At 39.5% G+C, this 20,403-nt stretch overlaps 1 protein-coding gene across 1 annotated transcript in view; it reads right to left on the bottom strand.

Annotated features, from left to right (window-relative positions):
* cacna1bb (calcium channel, voltage-dependent, N type, alpha 1B subunit, b) overlaps nucleotides 1-20,403 on the bottom strand; it is a 397,100-nt gene that overhangs the window by 89,450 nt on the left and 287,247 nt on the right. The window contains exons 29-30 of the mRNA XM_055153227.1: nucleotides 11,820-11,840; nucleotides 2,545-2,641 (exon numbers count right to left, since the gene is read on the bottom strand). Of these exons, the coding sequence (XP_055009202.1) occupies nucleotides 2,545-2,641; nucleotides 11,820-11,840 (118 nt within the window). The remainder of the gene's footprint in view (nucleotides 1-2,544; nucleotides 2,642-11,819; nucleotides 11,841-20,403) is intronic.

The following is a 20,403-nucleotide window of genomic DNA, read 5'->3' as shown; positions in this document are numbered from 1 at the left end:
TTGTGTGTGCATGTGTGTGTTTGTGTGTGCATGTGCATGTGTGTGTGTCTCAGCCTGTCTGTCATCCTCTCAGTCTGTCTCTCTCTCCGTCTCTCAGTCTGTTCTTCTGTCTATCAGAGCACTGGGCCCAGATCACAAAGAGCTGTCATCTTCCATCTGCCTCAGTCCTCTCCTCCATTCTCCCATTCACACCCCCAGCCCCTGTCACTGCCCCTGTCACTTCTGTCCTTCACAGAGAGACCACATGACCTTGGAGAGCTCAAGGACTGCATCAAGGACTGTAAAGCAAATGTACAGTAATGTGTAAAGAAGAATATGTGTCCATGTATGTGCCTCATCATGACACTTTATGTGACATTGATACAATTTGATGAGTGGAATTATCTAAACTTCTAAACAGAGGTGGGACCAAGTCGTTGTTTTGCAAGTCTCAAGTGTGTCTCAAGTCTTGGACCTCAAGTCCAAGTCAAGTCCCAAGTTAAAGACAGGAAAGTCCAAGTCAAGTCACTGGCCTATAAATCCAAGTCCAGTCCAAGTCGTCTCCTTTGAGCTTCAAGTCAATTCAAGTCTTTAAACCAAAACACCAAATATATATATGTAATATATTTGCAATTTATATGATTTTTAAGTTAGATTTTACTTAAAAGTCATGGTATATATATATATATATATATATATATATATATATATATATATATAAAAGACAATTTATTTAAGAGTTGTAGAACTGCTAATTTTTCCTTTTAAATGTCTTGACAAGATTTTAGTGTGAACCGTTATGGATAGAATAAAAAGAATTCAGATTAAAAAGTGCTTAATTACAGTTATGTTATCATGAAGTCTGCACTGAAATGGAAGGATCATATTCCAAAACAGGGGTCTCCAACCTTTTTCCTCGGGTGAGCTACCTTTACAAGACAAAAATTCCAGAGAGCTTCTAATTTTAGCATTTGCAGGAAATAAAGTGCCATGGCTTACTGTGGATGTGGTACAGTTGTATAAAATATAAACCATTATTTATGAGTGCACAAAGTCGGGCATCCAAATCATAGATTTACAATAATAGGCATTTAATTCATCAAATTAGAGTTATTCAGGAAAATATGTGTAATTCAGAAATAAGATAAGATAAGATAAGATAATCCTTTATTGTCTCCCATGGGAGAAATTTGTCTTGGGACAGGGGGTAACATGTTTTATCAAAAAAACAGGACAACACAACACAAAGCAGCACATAAACAAACACCATAAAACAAAGTAAATATGAGACCAGTATGACCACGAGTGATGCACCAACACGACCCTTAAATTATCCTTAACAGGCCCTTGCATTCTTCTGTTCTATTAATTATTGCACATTCCCTAAGCCTATGTGCAGTTTTAGTTATAATTATTGCACATTCCCTAAGCCTATGTGCAGTTTTGATTGCACATTCCCTAAGCCTATGTGCAGTTTTGATTGCACATTCCCTAAGCCTATGTGCAGTTTTAGTTATAATTATTGCACATTCCCTACGCCTATGTGCAGTTTTGATTGCACATTCCCTAAGCCTATGTGCAGTTTTGATTGCACATTCCCTAAGCCTATGTGCAGTTTTTGTTATAATTATTGCACATTCCCTTGGCGAGCTACTTGAAAGAGGGTGAGAGAGAGCTACCTAACCCAAGCTACAGGTTGAAGAGCCCTGTTCTATGTAGTTCTCTCTGTTTTACTGTATCGTACTATATATTACTGTAGTACATTTGAAGATATCATATGACAGTACTTCCATTCAAAGTAACAAACAGAGAAGTGGGAGGGACAGGTTCCAGTTTGTTCCTGTAAAATTAAGCACCAAATTTGTCAACTGTAAAGACAAAAGTATTTTATAAAAACATATTTTTTAGGAGAAGCATCCAGTCTTCTCAAGTCACAGGCCTCAAGTCCAAGTTAGGTCCTAAGTCTTAGTCCATTTTATCAAGTCTCAAGTCCTAAAATAGTGACTCAAGTTTGACTCGAGTCTAAGAAATGACAAGTCCCACCTCTGCCCAGATGTCCCCATTTTCTGACCAATTTGATCTTGCCAACAGTAAAGAGCCATAAATTGTCACTTGTTTTGGTAAAATACAGAAAAGCTGCTTAAAAATGGCCAAAACACAAAGAAAATGTGACTATACTGACTCACATGTTCGTCATGAATGGACCAAGTGCAGAACAATTTTCCTTAATTACACACTCGTTTCACAATTTTATTATTACCAACCACCACATCCAGTCGTCCCATATTTTTTGTAATTTCTGTAATCCAACATTCTATCGGCCAATATTTAACACAGACGGGGGAGCAGCAAAAATGTGTATTGTTAAAACACAGATTCTTCAGTTCTTGAGTCTAGTCACACATATTACAAACAAGTACCACACGTATTAACATTGTAAATCTGTACATCTGCACCGCAAAGTCACTGAGCCGAGTTTCAGCCATAACATAACATATTAACATGACCCGTGTGAGCCGTGTGAGCCGTGTGAGCCGTGTGAGCCGTGTGAGCCGTGTGTCTGACCTTGAGCTTGGGCAGTCGTTTGATGGTCTTGAGCGGACGCAGCACCCTCAGCACTCGCAGGGACTTGATGGTGTTGATGTCTTTGCCCTTGGTCCCTCTGTGCACAAGCAGAGTTTTATTTAGTTTAGAGTAAAAAAAAAACTAAAAAGCAAAAAAAGAACAGGGCATTAGAGCGTTCTACAGGCAGCTGATGGGAGAAGAGTTACGGTGTCATGCATAGGTTCACATGTGTTATTCCACAGACACTACGTGATTTCAGAATGATTTCTTTGACACTGACGATATATACGCAAAATTAAAAAGGAGACTGAATTTCAGTTGGATTTTAAAGGCCTTCTATTAAGCAAGATTTATACTTTAAACTGTTATAATGCTGTTATCTCCTCAAAAACACACCTGGAGTTGTGTTTTGTTCCACCTTATGATGTCATGAAGCTGTCGTTTTCAAGTAAACAGCTCTTTTAGTTGTTTAGTAAAAACTGGAAATTTGATGGCTGAAATAATCAAAATGATTCTATTGAAGGTGTGAACTGAGTCTAAATGTGCAGGTTTTGTGTGTTAAACATGTGAATGAAACAAAACACAACTCCAGGTCTGTTTGTGACGCGGAAACGACATTAGAACATCGATCAGAAAATAGTGTAATATGGAGCCTTTAACTGTTTTTTACTGAGACTTCTACTTCTACTACATTACAACATACAACTACTATAACTGCTACTGCTACTAGGGCCGCTTCAATTTTGTGGAAGAAATTATCATTATAATGGTTTGCTTCAAAATAGAAGTCATAATTGTTTCATTAAAAGTGAAATGTCAAATGTTAACCTGTGGAGGAAGAATAGATTTGTTTCTTAGTAATATTTTGTGATATATCTTTGTCAAAATTCAATCAAATTGGATTAATGGCATAATCCAAGCTTCTACTAGTAGTAATAAACCTACTCTTAACAGGCCCATGTTACACTATTTTCTGTGTCTCATCACAAACAGACCTGGAGGTGTGTTTTGTTTCATTCACACATGTTTAACACACAGATTCTTTAGATTTAGGCTGAGTTCTTTCTCTCAAATGGAAAACACCCTGTTCCACCTTGTGATGTCAGATGCAGTGTTTGGAGTAACGTGTTATAAAAGTAACGGATTACTGTACTGCATTGGTTTTTGCTGTAACGCAGTAATGTTAAGGCCTTACAGGGAAAATAATGGTCATATATTACTCAGTACAAATGTGAGTAACACGTGTCACAATGCATTTTAACCTGGACTGAAGTGATGGGTCTTTAGTTTTTCTTCCTACAAATTCTCTAAAATCACTGTGATAGCAGTGGTGAAACGCCATCGTTATGGTTCCGAAAATGGGAATGGATCCAGAGGTGCGCCCACGTAGACCGTCGGGTGACCGCGGGCGAAAGGGCCGATGCAGAACTCCACGCTCCACGGGGCTAATCGCAGCCGACCCTCGATTGCACTTTGCGAACACTCTGCTCCACAGGCTCGGGGTTCTCTTGGGGCGGTCCTAGATTCCAAGTCCTAGTCCAAGGTTAGTCCTGGTTTGGTCCTGGTTTGATCCTGGTTTGATCCTGGTTTGGTCTTGGTTTGGTCCTGGTTTAGACCTGGTTTGATCCTGGTTTGGTCCTGGTTTAGACCTGGTTTGGTCCTGGTTTAGACCTGGTTTATTTCTAGTTCAGTTCTGGTTCAGTCCATATGCGGTGCAAAAGTTTGGTATCTTCGCTCACTGATTGTTATTTGACAAGGAGCGACAGTTAATTTGGTGAGAGTAACTTAAAAGTGCTCCAATAGTCGTGCAATGCCTTACATTTGAAACACAGTAATATTGTAATGTAACAAAATACTTTAAAATGACAGTAAATCATAAATAACACATTACAGTTTTGAAGTCACTCGCCCGACAGTGCTCATATAGTAATACAGGAAGTTCTCCACTGTGTTTTTAAACTCCACACACCTTCACTAGAATCATTTGGATGATTTCAGGTCTGGATTTGTCAGTCTCTATTAAGATAAAAGGTAACTGTTCATTTGAAAACTACGGTTCATGACATCACAAGATGGAAGGGGGCATTTTCAGCTATGGAGATGTAGACAGACTAATAATAAAGAGTTACTCAAACATGTGAATGAAACAAAACACAACTCCAGGTCTGGTTCTTGAGCTAAAAACATTCTAACATGACTTAAAGTGTATTGTAAGACCTTTAAAACTACACTCCAGCTACTATAAGTGTACATTATAATTTCAGTTATTCTTAAATGTAAAACTCAAACAATAAACTGTATTAAAGTGTATATTTCTAACTACTACCATAACAACTACTGTACATCTCCTACTGTAACTCTCTAAGCTACAATTACAGCGAGTATGGCCTCTATCTCGTCCCTATCATTATCTAATTATCTAATCAGCGCGCCTCAATCATGTTCACTTCTAAATCGTGCGTTTTCTGTAGAATAACACAGCCTATCAAACAAAACGTCTCCCATCACAGAACGCAAAGAAGGGGGCGGTTCTTTGCAGGAGCTGGTGCTGTCTGTTCGGAGAAGCACGGGCTGCGTCAGGCCAGGGAGGGGGCCCAAATCACTCTCACGCTAATAACAGAGAGCGGAGGGGCCGTCACACACGAGGAGGGGCCCGAGGACGCCGCACGGGGCCCCAATTAACCAGTCACACACACATCACATGCCGTCAGCCCACACCATCATGGCCGGCCCTTCTACTCCCGCCGATAAGAAAAGTCAGGTTATTTTTATGGTTCAGAAGCTATTTTCTACATGTTTTCTTTGGTTTTCTCTGGTTCTTTGGTCCAGTATTACACAAAAAGACTCTTGTGAGCTTTAAAACACATTACTGTAATTTCCGGACTATTGAGCACACCTGTACGGAAGCCCTGAGAGGCGAGAGAAAAAACAAACAAAAAAAGAGGCAGGTCATTTGGGCTGTTTTTTTTTTTTTTTTTTTCTTTTTTTCACCAACTCAAAAAATAAATTAATTTTTTTCTAAACTTGGGCTCTGAGCCCAAGTTTACTCACACAAGAGAATAAAAAATACAAATTTTGTGGAAATAGTTTTTATTTATTTATTTATTTATTTTTAGAATTATATTTTTTTTAATTGTAGATTTTTTATTTTTATTTTTTTGAGAAAAAAAACTTGGAAAATAGAGCCCAGATGACCTGCCTCTTTCTCTCTCTCTCTCTCTCTCTCTCTCTCTCTCTCTTGCCTCTCAGGGCTTCCGTACGCCTGAATATAAGCTGCATCAACTAAATTTTAAAAGAAAAAAAATTGTACACAGGCCGCACTTGTTTTTTTTTTTTAATTGTTAATTAAAAACTGTTACCGGCTTTTTTCTGAGCAGTGCCTGTAACACGGCAGGAAAACGACAATCACTTGCTCTACTGTGGATGTCCCCTGCAGAAAGAGCCTCTGTACTGTCTGTATCATGTCAGTGTCTTGTAGGAGTTCAGCAGATTTCAGACTCTCCTGGGGGCGGGGATAGGTGTATCGATCAGGTATAAGGGGATGGATGTCCGGCTCCTGAAGTTTGAGACGTTTTTTCTCGTCATTTACACGCTCACCTACATTTAAATCATACGGGTCATTAAGACGTATCCCCCTCATCAATGTTCATTTAGTATCAGAACTTATTTTATCACACACTGATAAACTGTTTTAGTGCTGACAACATCACTAGCGAGCGCTGCAACTTCATGTTAGTCGCACAGACAGCAGCACTTGAAATAATCCATCTATTTATTCGCTGCACCGTTGTTTAAGCTGCAGGATAGTGTGAGGGAAAAGTAGCGTCTTGTAGTCCGGAAATTAACGTATAATATTGTTTCCTCCTCAAAAACAGAGTTGGAGTTGTGTTTTGTTTCATTCACACATGTTTGATTAACTCTTTCTTATTAGTCTTATTAGTCTGTCTACATCTCCAAAGCTCAAAATGCTCCGTTCCATAGGGTGACCATATTTCCGTATTTTCCGTGAAAATCCAGACACCTTACCGGGGGTGGGAGGTGGGACATCGACATTGAGCTACTCTCACCTCACAAACTGTGCACATGGCCTCCCACTTGTCTCGACCAGGACAGAAAATACAGAATTTCTTGTGCAAGTCATCACTGAATGCGCATTTGCACTTGGGCATGTTACAGGCTGACCGACCGTTATGTCTGCTCGCTCCTTCTGAGTGCAGAGAGCCATAAGAGACGCTCAATTTAATGGTCCAATGAAAGATCATGAAAACCCAGACTTTTCCATCACTTAAAAAATACCCCAAAAAACGGATGCCCAGGACAGGACGCAAGAAATGGACATGTCCAAGGCAGGGATGGGCATTCGATTAAATTTTCTTAATCAATCATCGGGAGAATTAACGATCAATTATCGATTAATCATTAATGTTTTTATATTAAGATGAACATCATTTTTATTACTATCTGCACTACTAATCTGCATAAATAAATTAAACTTTACGACATATAAACCATAACCACTCTAGAGCCACATCAGCCCATTTGACATTATAATATGTTTAACTTTGCATGAGTCTCACAGAAATGAAACTTAAAACCACATAAACTAAACGAAGAAAAAAACAGCTCTTGTGTCACTGATGTGGTTCAACTTCTGTCGGATTAAAGGACATGACTCAGTGGAATACAGGTTAGTGTGACCAGATTTGTGTTTGTCAAAACCAGGACACCGTATGGGGGGTGGGAGGTGGGGACTCATTGACATTGCACGACTCTCACCTGGTAAAACTTTTCATGTTTTCGGTGAGCTGGACACCGACACATATGTGCTGCTTTGTACACTGTGCACATGGCCTCCCACTTGTCCCAACCGGAATGGAAAGCGGGGAATTTTTTGTACAAGTCATCGTTAAATAGGCATTTGTGCATCGGCACGTTGCAGACTGACCGACTGTTTGTGTCTCGCTCCTTCTGATGCAGAGACGCTACATGTCCGAACCCAGTTTGGTCTCCCTACACTACGCACAGCAACCTACATTCGGTTTGTGGATCAAAAATGAACGTAATCAATAAAATTGTTAATGATCAATTATTGATTAATCGACTAATCACGCCCATCCCTAGTCCGAGGAAAAACGGACGTTTGGTCACCCTAGTGTTCCATCTTGTGATGTCATGAAGTGATAGTTTGCAAGTAAACGCCTCCTTTTATCTTTAGTTCAGTAGAGCTTGGAAATTCCAGGTCTGAAATGATCCAAATGATTCTAGTGAAGGTGTATGGAGTTTAAAAACACAGTGGAGCACTTCCTGTATAACCATGTGACATCACAATGTGGAACAGTGTTTTCCATTTGAGAGAAGTACTCAGCTTAAATATACAAGGTTTGAGTGTGAAACATGTGTGAATGAAACAAAACACAACTCCAGGTCTGTTTGTGATGAGGAAACGACATTAGAACATTGCTCAGTGTAATATGTGCCCTTTAACATGTGAGTACTTTTTGAGAGCCTATTTTTACTTATTCCCTTTTGTTCTGTCTTAGACTAGAATAACAGTCCCTCACACATGACCTGAGACACCTGATTTGCACTGGACCATGTGTAACTCTATGACAAAGCCCTGCTGCTATTTTTACCCGAGATGACACAAAACCTACAGAGAGGCCTGGCTCCATACATTCACAGCTCCAGGGGCTAGTTCTATTTTCTATGTCAATGAAAAAAAAACACAACCAGGTCTGAGGAAAAGGCATGCAGCGCTCATGCTCGGATGCCCCGCTAACTGTGGCATGCAATCTGCAAAACACGGGAAAGGACTGTGAGCGGGCGTCTCTGCGCTTCAGACATCAGAACGCACTGACGGCATCATTGCATTCCCAACAGCTTTCAGAAGGAAGGAGGGCGGGGCTGGAGGGGAGGCGGGGTCAGAGGGCAGAGGAGAGGGCTGTGATTGGTCGAGGTCGGGGTCAGCAGTCAGTATTAGGTTAGTGCACAGAGACGTGAGATAAGGAGACTGGTGCTGAGGGCTCCTCTGGCTCAGCAGAACAAAGACTTCAGTTCAGACATGGGTCACCTCTGGGCTTTGATTTAGATTGGATTTCTACCTTTAGAATGATAATTTCTTAAATTTTTGTTATGCCTGAAAACCTTCTATACACTTTATCACAATTTTGTAGGTTTTGGTACACTTTTAAGTTAATTTAAAGAAGGCTTATTATGCAAAATTGACCTTTTGGAGCTTTCTACCATGTTTTAACATTGTTCCCTCATGCATGTTTGAGTAATCTAGCGATCTCTCCCGGGCCCTATATGAACCCTTCTTATGGTGAGCAGTACGAGCCTGTATAAGGCTCTGCCCACGAGCCTCAAAGCAGGATAGAAAACAATAACACACTACAACTTCACAAACCTGATGCGATGTGCAATATTTTCATTAGAGGAGTGTTGTCACTCTCCCTTCAGAGTGACTTAGCATGGGGAGTAAAGGACATAAGACATACGACGTCATTTCCTAGTGGTCCAGAGTGTTGGAGACGTGTGGAGACACTTTTTGAAATATTCCATCCAGTCCTTGTATTTGCAGAGGTCACTGGTGTTAGACTAGTGCATGTCAATGGTCATAGTTCTACTGCCACTAAAAACAGTCTTACCCACTCCACAAAACACCCCAAACAAATCTATTATTACACCAGACTGTCCATGTGAATGTCTGTGTTGATAGAATCATTTTAGAGTCCCTCAACATGTGACGATTCAAAGACAATACAAGGTTAGTTTTTTTTTTTCAAACATGATTAAAGTAAAAAAAAAAAAAAAACGGTAATGAGATCTGCATTATTAAATATTTGTGAAGAATCTCTCAGTCGTCCAGGTAGAATCCACAAGGAGAAAAATTCAGTTTGTCGACTGGACAAAAGTTAGTTTGGTTGAAGACGTTTCGCAGCTGCTTCTTCAGTTGTGGTCAGACGCTGGTGGACACTTCCTTATATCTGCAGGGAGGAGCGAACTACACTGAAACTAACACACACACTTGTTTACAGTTTTTGTTTGTGAGTTCGGTCTGTTGACCTGTACAGGGTGTGGGGTCTAATTAACATAACAATTCATGACCATAATGGAGCTTCCACACCTCTGGACCTGACCTGGCTAAACCTGTTGTTCTCTTGTTTGTTTTCCCTGCAGATATAAGGAAGTGTCGACCAGCGTCTAACCAGAACTGAAGAAGCAGCTTGGATGAGCTGCGAAACGTCTTCAACCAAACTAACTTTTGTCCAGTCGACAAACTGAATTTTTCTCCTCATTATTAAATATTATCATTATCATTGTTAACAGCGCCACATACAGGTGTGGCAGATGTATTATGTGAATATTTATTGATCTGACAAATCAATAAATGGATGCAAATCTTTTCAGCCCATAAAAGAAAAAATCCAGGAGCGTTGTTGTGTGGACATCGCCTTAATGTTCCTTCCTAAAAGCACGGGTGAGAGATTGTGTTGTGTAAAGCGCAGACAGTTGGAGCGTCAGAGCTGACAGTGAGCAGAGCCTTATCAGACGGGACGAGGTCTGACTGCGAGTGAAGAGATTACGGAGGCAGATCTATGGAGTGTGTGTCTAATCTGCTCCTGCTCTGTTTTACATGGGCTTACACACAAATCGATACACACAACTGCTCCTCAGCTACTGCCGCAATCACACAATCAGAGGAGAGCGGCTTTAGATACAAGTGTGTGTGCCATAAGTCGTTTGTTGTGTTAAGGCTGCAGCTAACTGTGTTCATTGATTATAGTCAAATCAGTTAACTGCTTTCTCTCTGCTAAATGGAGACACTAAATAGTGAAAAAAACTAAAGAAAAAAAAAACTAAAGATACAAACTAACAATACAAACACTGCAACGAAATATAAATAAATGAGTACAGACTGACACGTGTGCTTTTGTGTACGGTAATTGATACCCGGGTGACCATCGACACAGACATTCACATGGACAGTCTGGTGTAATAATAGATTTGTTTGGGGTGTTTTGTGGAGTGGGTAAGACTGTTTTTAGTGGCAGGAGAACTATGACCACTGACATGCACTAGTCTAACACCAGTGACCTCTGCAAATACAAGGACTGGATGGAATATTTTAAAAAGTGTCTCCACACGTCTCCAACACTCTGGCTCACTAGGAAATGACGTCCTGTGTCCAAAATTCTGGACTGTTCCTTTAATCAAGACAAACCTGAAATACTGGAAGAATAAGGTCAAATCTGCGTTCTGCATTTTTTCAGGAAGTATCGCTTTTAGATTGTAATCAATACTGAAATTTCAATACAGAGGGAACCGCTCTTTTTAAAGACAATAGTGTAATAAAAAAAAAAATCTAAATAATAGCTTTTTAATCTCTTCTTATATATATTTCTGATATAGATTGAGATCAAAAGCAGGAAAATCCAGCTATGCCCTAAATATTCTTTAATACTTTTTTTTTTCAATACAATTTTAAATACTTTTTTTTTTCTTTAATAGTAGTTTTAGTATTGATCAGTTTCTTAGTATCAGTTTTTTGGAGCTGTCTATTCTCCCCTCACAATCCAATTATTAAAATAGTATCTCTGCATTACTGTTAAGATTATTTTGTTATGGTTCTCATTCTGTGCGGATAAATTCTGGAGTTTTGTTTTCTTTTTAATTTGAATGTGTGCCGTCTCTCATCTCGACCCGTTAAGCACCCACTCCCAACAGCACCCACTCTCCGTTCTCCCGAAAGCTTTGAGCTCCCAATATTGTTTCTTATTCCAGTCTCAATATTGGCGTGCGGCCCCTTTAAGAAACAGGCATGTAGATGTTTGGACAGGGAGGGGGTCAGATCCCATAATCCACTGGGATCAGGAGGAATCGTTCGAGGTGAACCGTGTGCTGAGGTCTGTGGCTAAGGTCTGAAGGTTTTGGGTGAGGTCTGGGGTGAGGACTGAAGGTCTGGGCTAAGGTGTGGGGCTGAGGTCCAGAGCTCAGGTCTGGAGTGATGTCTAGGGGGCTTAAGTTTGGAGGTCTGGGCTGAGGTCTGGGTCGAGGTCTGGGCTGAGGTCTAGGGGGCTCAGGTCTGGAGGTCTGGGCTGAGGTCTAGGGGGCTTAGGTCTGGAGGTCTGGGCTGAGGTGTTGGGGGCTCAGGTCTGGAGGTCTGGGCTGAGGTCTAGGGGGCTCAGGTCTGGAGGTCTGGGCTGAGGTCCAGGAGGAGGAGGGAGATAACTGGGGGTTTATGAGGGTTTTACTGCAGTCCAGACGTTTCCCACCTGGCTATGCTCTGCTGAGATCTGACAAGAAGCACAGTGATAAAAGAGTTGAACAACAGAGCAGGACGGCACAGCACAGAGCAAAAACACCACAAAGAGAAACACAACACAAAGAGAAATTACTGCTATAAAAAAGAGAAAGAAAAGGGTCAATCATGTGACAACACTGGCACTTTAAAGTACTGTATGTGCATGTGCCCCTGCTGGATTAAAGAGGCCACTACAGGCACTTTGGAAATATTGATGTTGTCTAAAAACATAACACACAATTGCTTAGTGTTTAAAGGTACACTATGTAACTTTTCTGGTGGAGGGTCTGATTGTCTATTCCTATAATGTTCCACAGTATGGCATTAAACATAACCATCTTTAAGGAGGCGAGCAGAAATCCCACTAGACATAAGTTACAGGTCTGGGAGGAATGGACTGGTATCGAATCTCAGCACTGATCCAGATGAAGATGCTGATTCGGATATCGGTTCCAAGATATCGGTTCAGCTGATATCTCGGTTGAGCTTTTAACTGAATGTAATGAGACTATTTAGTGACTGTCGTAGGTCCAGGATGTGTGATAATGTTCCTCTCACAGGAAGAACACACGTTTTTCAAGATATTTTTGAGCAATGTAAATGTAAATGTATTTCACACTGTAGAATAGTCCAGTCAAAGCATGTATGGAAACAAGCAGGTAGTGCACCCCCGTACAGAGTGCACCTTTAAAAAAGTACAAGAGATGTTATTTCCAATTAAAACAAGATTTCCAATTAAAACAAGATTCCATGGTCTGTTGAAAATTAACCGTTGGAAAATTGTTCTAACCCCCTCTCATCCAAAAGGGAAGTTTGCAAGGGGCTCGTCCTTTGGGAGGTATTGTTTTGGCAGTAGAGAGCCCTGTAATGAAAACAAAAATAATAAATGCAAGAGAGATAAGCTTAATGCCTTAGTGTGGAAAGCTCCAGGCAATGTAATGATGTCACCATGGAGACGAGCAGGAGGCGACTTATGCGCACATACAGTACCTTTCATTTTTCAGTCTTCTCTCAAGATTTAATAAGATCGAAAAATCTAATTAAAATTAAATTTGTCAACGAGTATTATTAAAAACACACATATACAACAGTTGTACATAGAGCACAGATAACAAGAGAAACATAACATTTAAATATAGAACAGTGTGATAACACAGAGAGGTGAGACAGATCCACTCAGACGTATGTTTGTGGATGAGTGAGTTTGACAAGACAACACAAAGGGACAAGTGGACAATGGCTTATGTTCATATGTGGATCCATGTCCAAACAACAAACTGCTGCACAGACCCAGAGGAGAAGGTATGACCACTATAGCCAGTGTTGGGAAGGTTACTTTTAAAATGTATTCCCCTGCAGATTACAGATTACACACCCTAAAATGTAGTTTGTAACATAATCCATTAAATTACTTAAAGTGAGTAACGTAATCTGAATACTTTGGATTACTTGATATTGTCATGCTTTTTAAAACTACATCCTGAAAATTCTTTTTTGTTCAGTCTTTACTTAACCAGATTAAAATATTATTGATAAAGAAATTATTTTTATATGAAATCACAATTATTTCCACCCTACTGTTAGTGTCATATTGTATTAGTTTAGTCCTAGTTTAGACCTGCTTTTAGTCCTACTTTTGTCCGGGTTTTGTCCTAGTTTTAGACTTGGTTTACACTTGGTTTAGTCCTGGTTTTAGTTCTGGTTTTAGTTCTGGTTTTAGTCCTAGTTTAGCCCAAAATGTGAAAATACCACCATGTAATCCATTTATTTCAACAAAGTAACTGTAATCCAATTACCACTCACTGAAAGAGTAACTGTAACTGAATACAGTTACTCATAATTTGTACTCTGATTACATAACTCTGGTACATGTAATCTGTTACTCCCCAACACTGGTTATAGAGTCAGGACTCAGTTCAACAGGAATCTATATATACTGATTAAACAGTGGAGGTCTAACCAAATACTATGTATGTGAAATCATTTTTATTGATGATGTGATAACATGTTCTTGCAGTGGCTCTCAAACATCTCACACCAAGTACCAACAAAGAAAAGATCTGGCTTTTTGAGGACCACCTCATGTGAACAGATGTCCCTCTTTATCCGAGACAGTCCCAGTTTTGAGCCTGTGTCCCCTGTACCAGCGGATTTATCCAAAACCAGTGATTTGTCTCAGTTTTATACAAGAAATATCCCTACTTTTGACCAATTTTATACCTGCCGACAGTAAAGAGAGGCATACATTGTCATTTGTTTAGGTAAAATACAGAAAAGCTGCCTAAAAATGACCAAAACACAAATAAAATGTGACTATACTGACTCACATTAGTGCAGAGTGCAGAACAATTTTCCTTAATTACGCACTTAATTCACAATTTTATTATTACAAACGACTTCAAACCAGGGATGACCCAGTTTTTTTATTTTGAAAATCTGGTCACCCTAGTTCCACCAGATCTAAACCAGGACTATGACATGACTATTCCAAGTCTAATCTAGGGCTAAACCATAAACTGTTGATAACAGGACTATACATGCCTCCTGAATTTCAGACTTCCGGTCATCACGCAATGCATACTGGGAAGGGTCCTCCGAAAAAGTGCATACAAAATGTTCTCTGCAAACTCAGGATGATTTCTTAGGCAGTCAAAGCTTTCGTTTTTCGTCCTTCCTGTGGATCAGTCCTGCCCATCACCTTCACCTTTCACTAGTGATGGACAAATGAGTCGGAGCTCTGGAGCACGTCTCGTTCTTTCTGAAACAAATCACTCTGAAGTACTGCCTTGGAGCTCGTCTCGCAGCAGCCGCTCACATGACCAAAGTGTGGAAGTGTCGGTCCCTCCCCCTACTGCTTCACTCTGTGTGTCGATCGCTTCATTGTATCGAAGCGTTTCATTGGCTCAGCGAATGTTCCGCTCTGCAATTGGTTCAGATGCTTCAGAGTGTTCAGTGCACTTCCGCGGTTTGACAAGCACTAAACTGCTACAGTATAAAAGATGCACCAATATTTGTTAAAAATGTTGGGTAGTGAGGAGGATTGTGTGACGTTAGTGGCGATTTTGTCGACTTTTGGCATTTGTTTCATTTTCGATCTAATTCCACCGAACAAGGTAAACTATTTTCTTATTTACAGCATGTTATTTATGTTGCTCTTTACATATTATTTTAAATCATGTTTAGATACGGTGTTTGCTCCGCACACAAGTATTGTCTTATTGTTAAATTTGTCCACTAGAGGTCAGTGTTTCTCCAAGGCCTCAGACACGTCCAACCATTTGAGACAATATTGCGCCTGAGGTGTCAATGCTTCACGAGGCTCCAGTCGCCCATCACTACCTTTCACTATGTTTCAGTTCCAAGGGAAACAGTTTGAACGGAGGTTTGCAGTTACTCACATCTGATTCCCTTTTGCAGTTATGAAGCATTTTGGATTCACACTCTCCAAACTTTAGCTCCAAAAGGACTCAATGATGATTTTAATCTTAGCATCTTTTTGTAGACATTCATGACGTCTCTCACTTCGAATGGGCTGTACATGGGCTATATTTTAAGATCCACTGTATATATAGATGTGTATATGTCACGACAGCATTATGTTATACTGTAGCTCTGTGAATATATACTATGTTTATATGAATCCAGATATTACTCTTGTTTTTCTATTATTATTCAATGATTTTTCTAGTAGGATTAATATTTCATTATTATTACTATGACAATGTATGTTGATTGGCTTTGTTTTTTGAATTATGGGGTTTTGTGTGCACTGTTTCTTTATGACCCTTAGGTGCTTGCCACACCCTATTTAAGATGGCCACCTGAGCTCTCATTCTGTTTGCCTGGCGAAGGTCCAGTGCCAAAACGTTGCATGGTTTGTCCTAATAAATCTCACAATTTGCAAGTAAATCGGTGTGCGGGATTTTTCTCTATGCAGTTATGGAGTTCACAAACTTCCGAAGCCCATTTCTCGAGCCATTTTCCGCTGTTAGGACATTCAACAACCACACAACTAACGATGTCCGAATCCCAAAACTAAAATATGACAATATCAGAACCAGAAACAAAAGTGATATGGTTCAAAAGACTGGAAATGATCGGCTTGACAATAGATGCATCCCACTGGGAAATCAAACATGGTGGTTTCATGTTCACTTTTTCGGAGGATCCTTCCCAGTATGCACTGCGGAAGTCCAAAATTCGTGATGCATGTATTCAACAACAGTGAACATTAATATTTTTGACTTTCGATTAGAGTTGTTGCGGCACAGTGAGGTCTGCATTAGCTGTAGCATCAGTTTCATCCTGTACTTAAACTCTGCAGAGCTCACGGTGTTTGCCTTTTGTCCTGATGCAAATGCAGAGCAGAGCGGCGGACAGTGTTGGGGAGTAACAGATTACATGTACTGGAGTTACGTAACCAGAGTACAAATTATGAGTAACTGTATTCAGTTACAGTTACTGTTTTATTGAGTGGTAATTGGATTACAGTTACTTTGTTGAAATAAATGGATTACACAGCGGTATAAATGTTTTCACATTTTGGGCTATATCCCTTTTTTTTTCTTTTTTTTTTTTTCAGTAATTCCACTCATTGCGGAAACTAAACCAGGACTAAACCAGGTCTAAACTAGGTCTAAATCCAGGTCTAGACCAGGTCTAAAACCAGGTCTAAACTAGGTCTAAACCAGGACTAAAGCAGGACTAAACCAAGACTTAACCAGGTCTAAACCAGGACTAAGCCAGGTCTAAACCAGGACTAAACCAGGTCTAAACTAGGTCTAAATCCAGGTCTAGACCAGGTCTAAAACCAGGTCTAAACTAGGTCTAAACCAGGTCTAAACCAGGACTAAACCAGGTCTAAACCAGGACTAAACCAGGACTAAACCATGCCTCAAACAGGATTTAACAGGACTAAATCCTGCTGTGTGGACGTGTCTCCTCCTCTTTTATCAATAATATTTTTAATTTGTTTAAGTACAATCTGGGCTTTTTATTTTCTTTTATCAGACAAAACATCTTAGGTTATGATATCCTGGTCTTCTTCAGATTATGTTACTCACTTTAAGTAATTTAATGGATTCTGTTACAAACTACATTCTGGAGTATGTAATCTGTAATCTGTAGGGGATTACATTTGAAAAGTCACCTTCCCAACACTAGTGGCTGACCTTCTGAAGAGCAGCTCCGTGGGCTTCTCTCTCTCACATATACTCCTGTGTGAGACCGCACTTCTGCTTTTAATGTCAAAACATTCGTCTATATGCCCCCTGTACACAACATTTAACATCGAACAATTCTGATCAACCCTTTAAGATATGTAGCCTCAACTAGTCAAAACACACAGAGCCTGCATCTATTGTTGTGTTTGTGCATTCAATATGAGCACAGTGTGTTCCTGGGGCAGTTCTGTGTTGTTTGAAAGAGCCCAGATCCAAAAACACTGTCAATTGAGGCTTTGAAATGTACTTTTGAAATCCCCGCATCTCCATAGTGAGCCTATACAGACAGTAAATACAAGTCAAGTCAGTTTTCAGTCAGTTGTTTTCACTGTAGACATGATACACACCCAGTCAAGTTTGATGTGTTTTCCCACTGAAAAACACAAAGCTGAATTGTGGACTTGTGGGTGACCAGACTCATATTTTGGGACTGCCCCAATATACAGTGTTTCTGCTGCTTCTTCTCCTGATGATGGCAAGAAAAATGATTATGATCTATGGCTGAAACCTGAGACACCGACCATTGATGAGAACAAACATTATGACATTTTGTAACTCTGTTAATGGAGTGGAACTCTGGAACAATGGTACAGAAAACCTAAAATTGTGCACCAGTTTCTTTCACTTTATAAAGAAGTTTAAATGTTTAACTCTGGACAGATGCATGAAATATGAGACTTAGTTTGTGCTGTAGAACTTTGTTGTTCTGTTTCTGATTTGTTTGTTTCCTCTTGCTCTATTTATGAAGATGAGCTGGTGTTAAGATGAAGCTCTGACAAAGAAATAAAGGGTAAAGGCAGAATAACCTTAAGCTTCAGCCGACACCTTTTCCGTCTGTGTATGTTAAATATGACTGTCTGTGAATTAATGTTAAAATATACCTGTGACCCAAATAATCAATCAATTAATCAAACCTTTGTCCCTATTTGTATGTAATCTTTGTAATCTTTGTAATCGTAATGTTTGTCTTGTACCTTGTATATTGTTTGGTTCCTATTTGTTGTAATGTATATAGTTTTCAAATAAAATTATATAAAAAAAAAAAGTCTTATTCTCAAACGTCTTCAACCAATCTAACTTTTGTCCAGTTGACAAACTGAATTTTCTCCTTGCCATGTCTTATTCTCAGTTTAGGTTCCGGCGTCATGTGAAGCTCAGAACCTCCAGAATTCCCTCCCTGAGCTGCAGAGGCTGCACTAGCACTGATTTAAGATTGGTGTAGGCGCAGTGATCATTAAGATCAGAGAAACTGGCAACCCAAATGACAGAGTCATGTGAGGCTCATTCTGATTTCTGATTGGCTAACTGTCTTGAGAAACAAAGCAACTAATTGTAACACACACAACATCACCATCATGTCCAGTGTTTTAGTAATTAAGAATGAATCACTATTAGAAGTGTTAAAAGAAAAGTAAATTTGATTTGAACATGTTTACCTCATATTTGGAGACACAGGTAGGTCATGTTCATAAAATTTTAAATCAAAATATTACACACAGAAAAATGTCTAAGTGTGTTTGCAAATAATTAGAAACATTATAGAGCAAAATGTCACATGGGATACATTGATTCTGAGTTTTGATGTGGTTTTGAAGTATTTCTAATCTCATGTACTGCTTAATCATTCAGCATCATCCAAAATAAATCTTCTAGCCTTTTACAATTTCCTCCACACTTCATTTCAAACTGTTATGTCTCATTTGAATAAAGTAATCAGTGTGTTTATAGGCACTTTCCTCTGACATTTCTGTTTATTCAGACTTCATGACTCAATACAGCAACACCATTGATGACCTATAAAACAGCCCCTGCCTCACACAAAGACCCCACTGACAATTACCGACAATTTAGGAGCGCAAATGTCACGCAGAAAGAGCAGAGCCATTCCACGATTTCACGCGAGCAAAATGAGCCATCAGCAAAACACGGATGCACAAAAGTTACATCACCCCACTTCATGTTTGATTTGAATCTGAATACAGATCAATTATCTTCACTTTTGGTTAATTCAGTGGGAGCTTTGTAAAGTTGACAAGCCCTTTTAAGCTTTTGTTTGTAATAGTACAACGCAGCAATCTCCTACACAGCACTCTATCTATCTACATTAGTTCAAATGACTAGAACTCAGAATATTAAAGCAGCACTATGGAACTTTTCAGGAGGACGGTGTAGGCCTTTTTCACAATGGCCAGAAGTATCCCGCTGTAGGTTTGCAGAACTTTCGGTTAATGGTTTTCTGTGACTAAATGTGTGTATAAATGTGTGTCATATTCTCCTGCAGCTTCATAAATCTGCCCCATCAACAAATCTTCAACCAACAAACTCCACAAAGAATAAACATTCTAACATGAACAATTTAGCTACAACTATCAAGAGAAGAAAGACCAAAACTTAAAGGAAACAACGACCACACATTAGTGACACACTGAACAAAACTAATGTTATGGTCCTAGAGATGTCTCGCATTTGAACTGCACAAATCTGTCTATGTTAATATCAACATCATAAAATAGATTTTTAATTGTAGAATCAGTCTGAGTGAACAAGTTGCTTCTGTTTTATTCATGACCATAACATTAGTTTTGCTTAGTAGTTCACTAATGCGTTGTCGTTGATAGTTGTGGATAAATTCTTCATGTTAGAATGTTTCTCCTTTGTGGAGTTTGTTGGTTGAAGATTTGGTGATGGGGCAGATTTATGAAGCTGCTGGAAAATATGACACACATTTACACACATTTACACACAAAACCATTAACCGGAAGTTCCACAAACCTAAAGTGGGGCACTTCCGGCATCTGTAAAAAAATATTTATAGCACCTGCTTGAATCCATGGATATGTTGTTGCTTTGCCGTGAATGTCCATATTTAATTTACCTGTCTCCATGTTGACAAGGCCACAGGCAAAGTGACAGGTCAGAGCTGCACAGTGATAGATATGTTGAATGCCGCACTGTGGAACATTCCAGGCAATGTAATAACATCTCCATGGAGACAAGCAGGTATTGGACCCTCTGCCAGAAAAAAGTTTGCAGCTCTAACCTCCGTTTCCTTCATTTTGATAAGACAAGTTAACTAATAATCATGATGATATAAACAATAATACCAAAAGCATTTCTGTTGATACTTTGCAGTGGCATCACGCCGGGGGTGTTCTGCATGTATGTTTACGTCAGATTCCATAGTGACACAATGCACACATCAGCAAGCACTGACAAGAAAAGTTTCAAGATGGTCTGAAAACTCAAGAAAAAACACAAGATGGATTTAAAGAGCACATTTTCAGGAGCCTGAGATCAATATAAGCATTCATGCTCGTGTTTAGGTGTTTGATT

Source organism: Boleophthalmus pectinirostris, unplaced genomic scaffold, assembly GCF_026225935.1.
Source record: "Boleophthalmus pectinirostris isolate CB_2022bp ecotype Guang Dong unplaced genomic scaffold, ASM2622593v1 HiC_scaffold_18, whole genome shotgun sequence".
NCBI classification, from domain to species: Eukaryota; Metazoa; Chordata; class Actinopteri; order Gobiiformes; family Gobiidae; genus Boleophthalmus; species Boleophthalmus pectinirostris.
The sequence above is the reverse complement of the archived record's forward strand: the minus strand, read 5'-3'. Positions and strand labels throughout refer to the sequence as shown.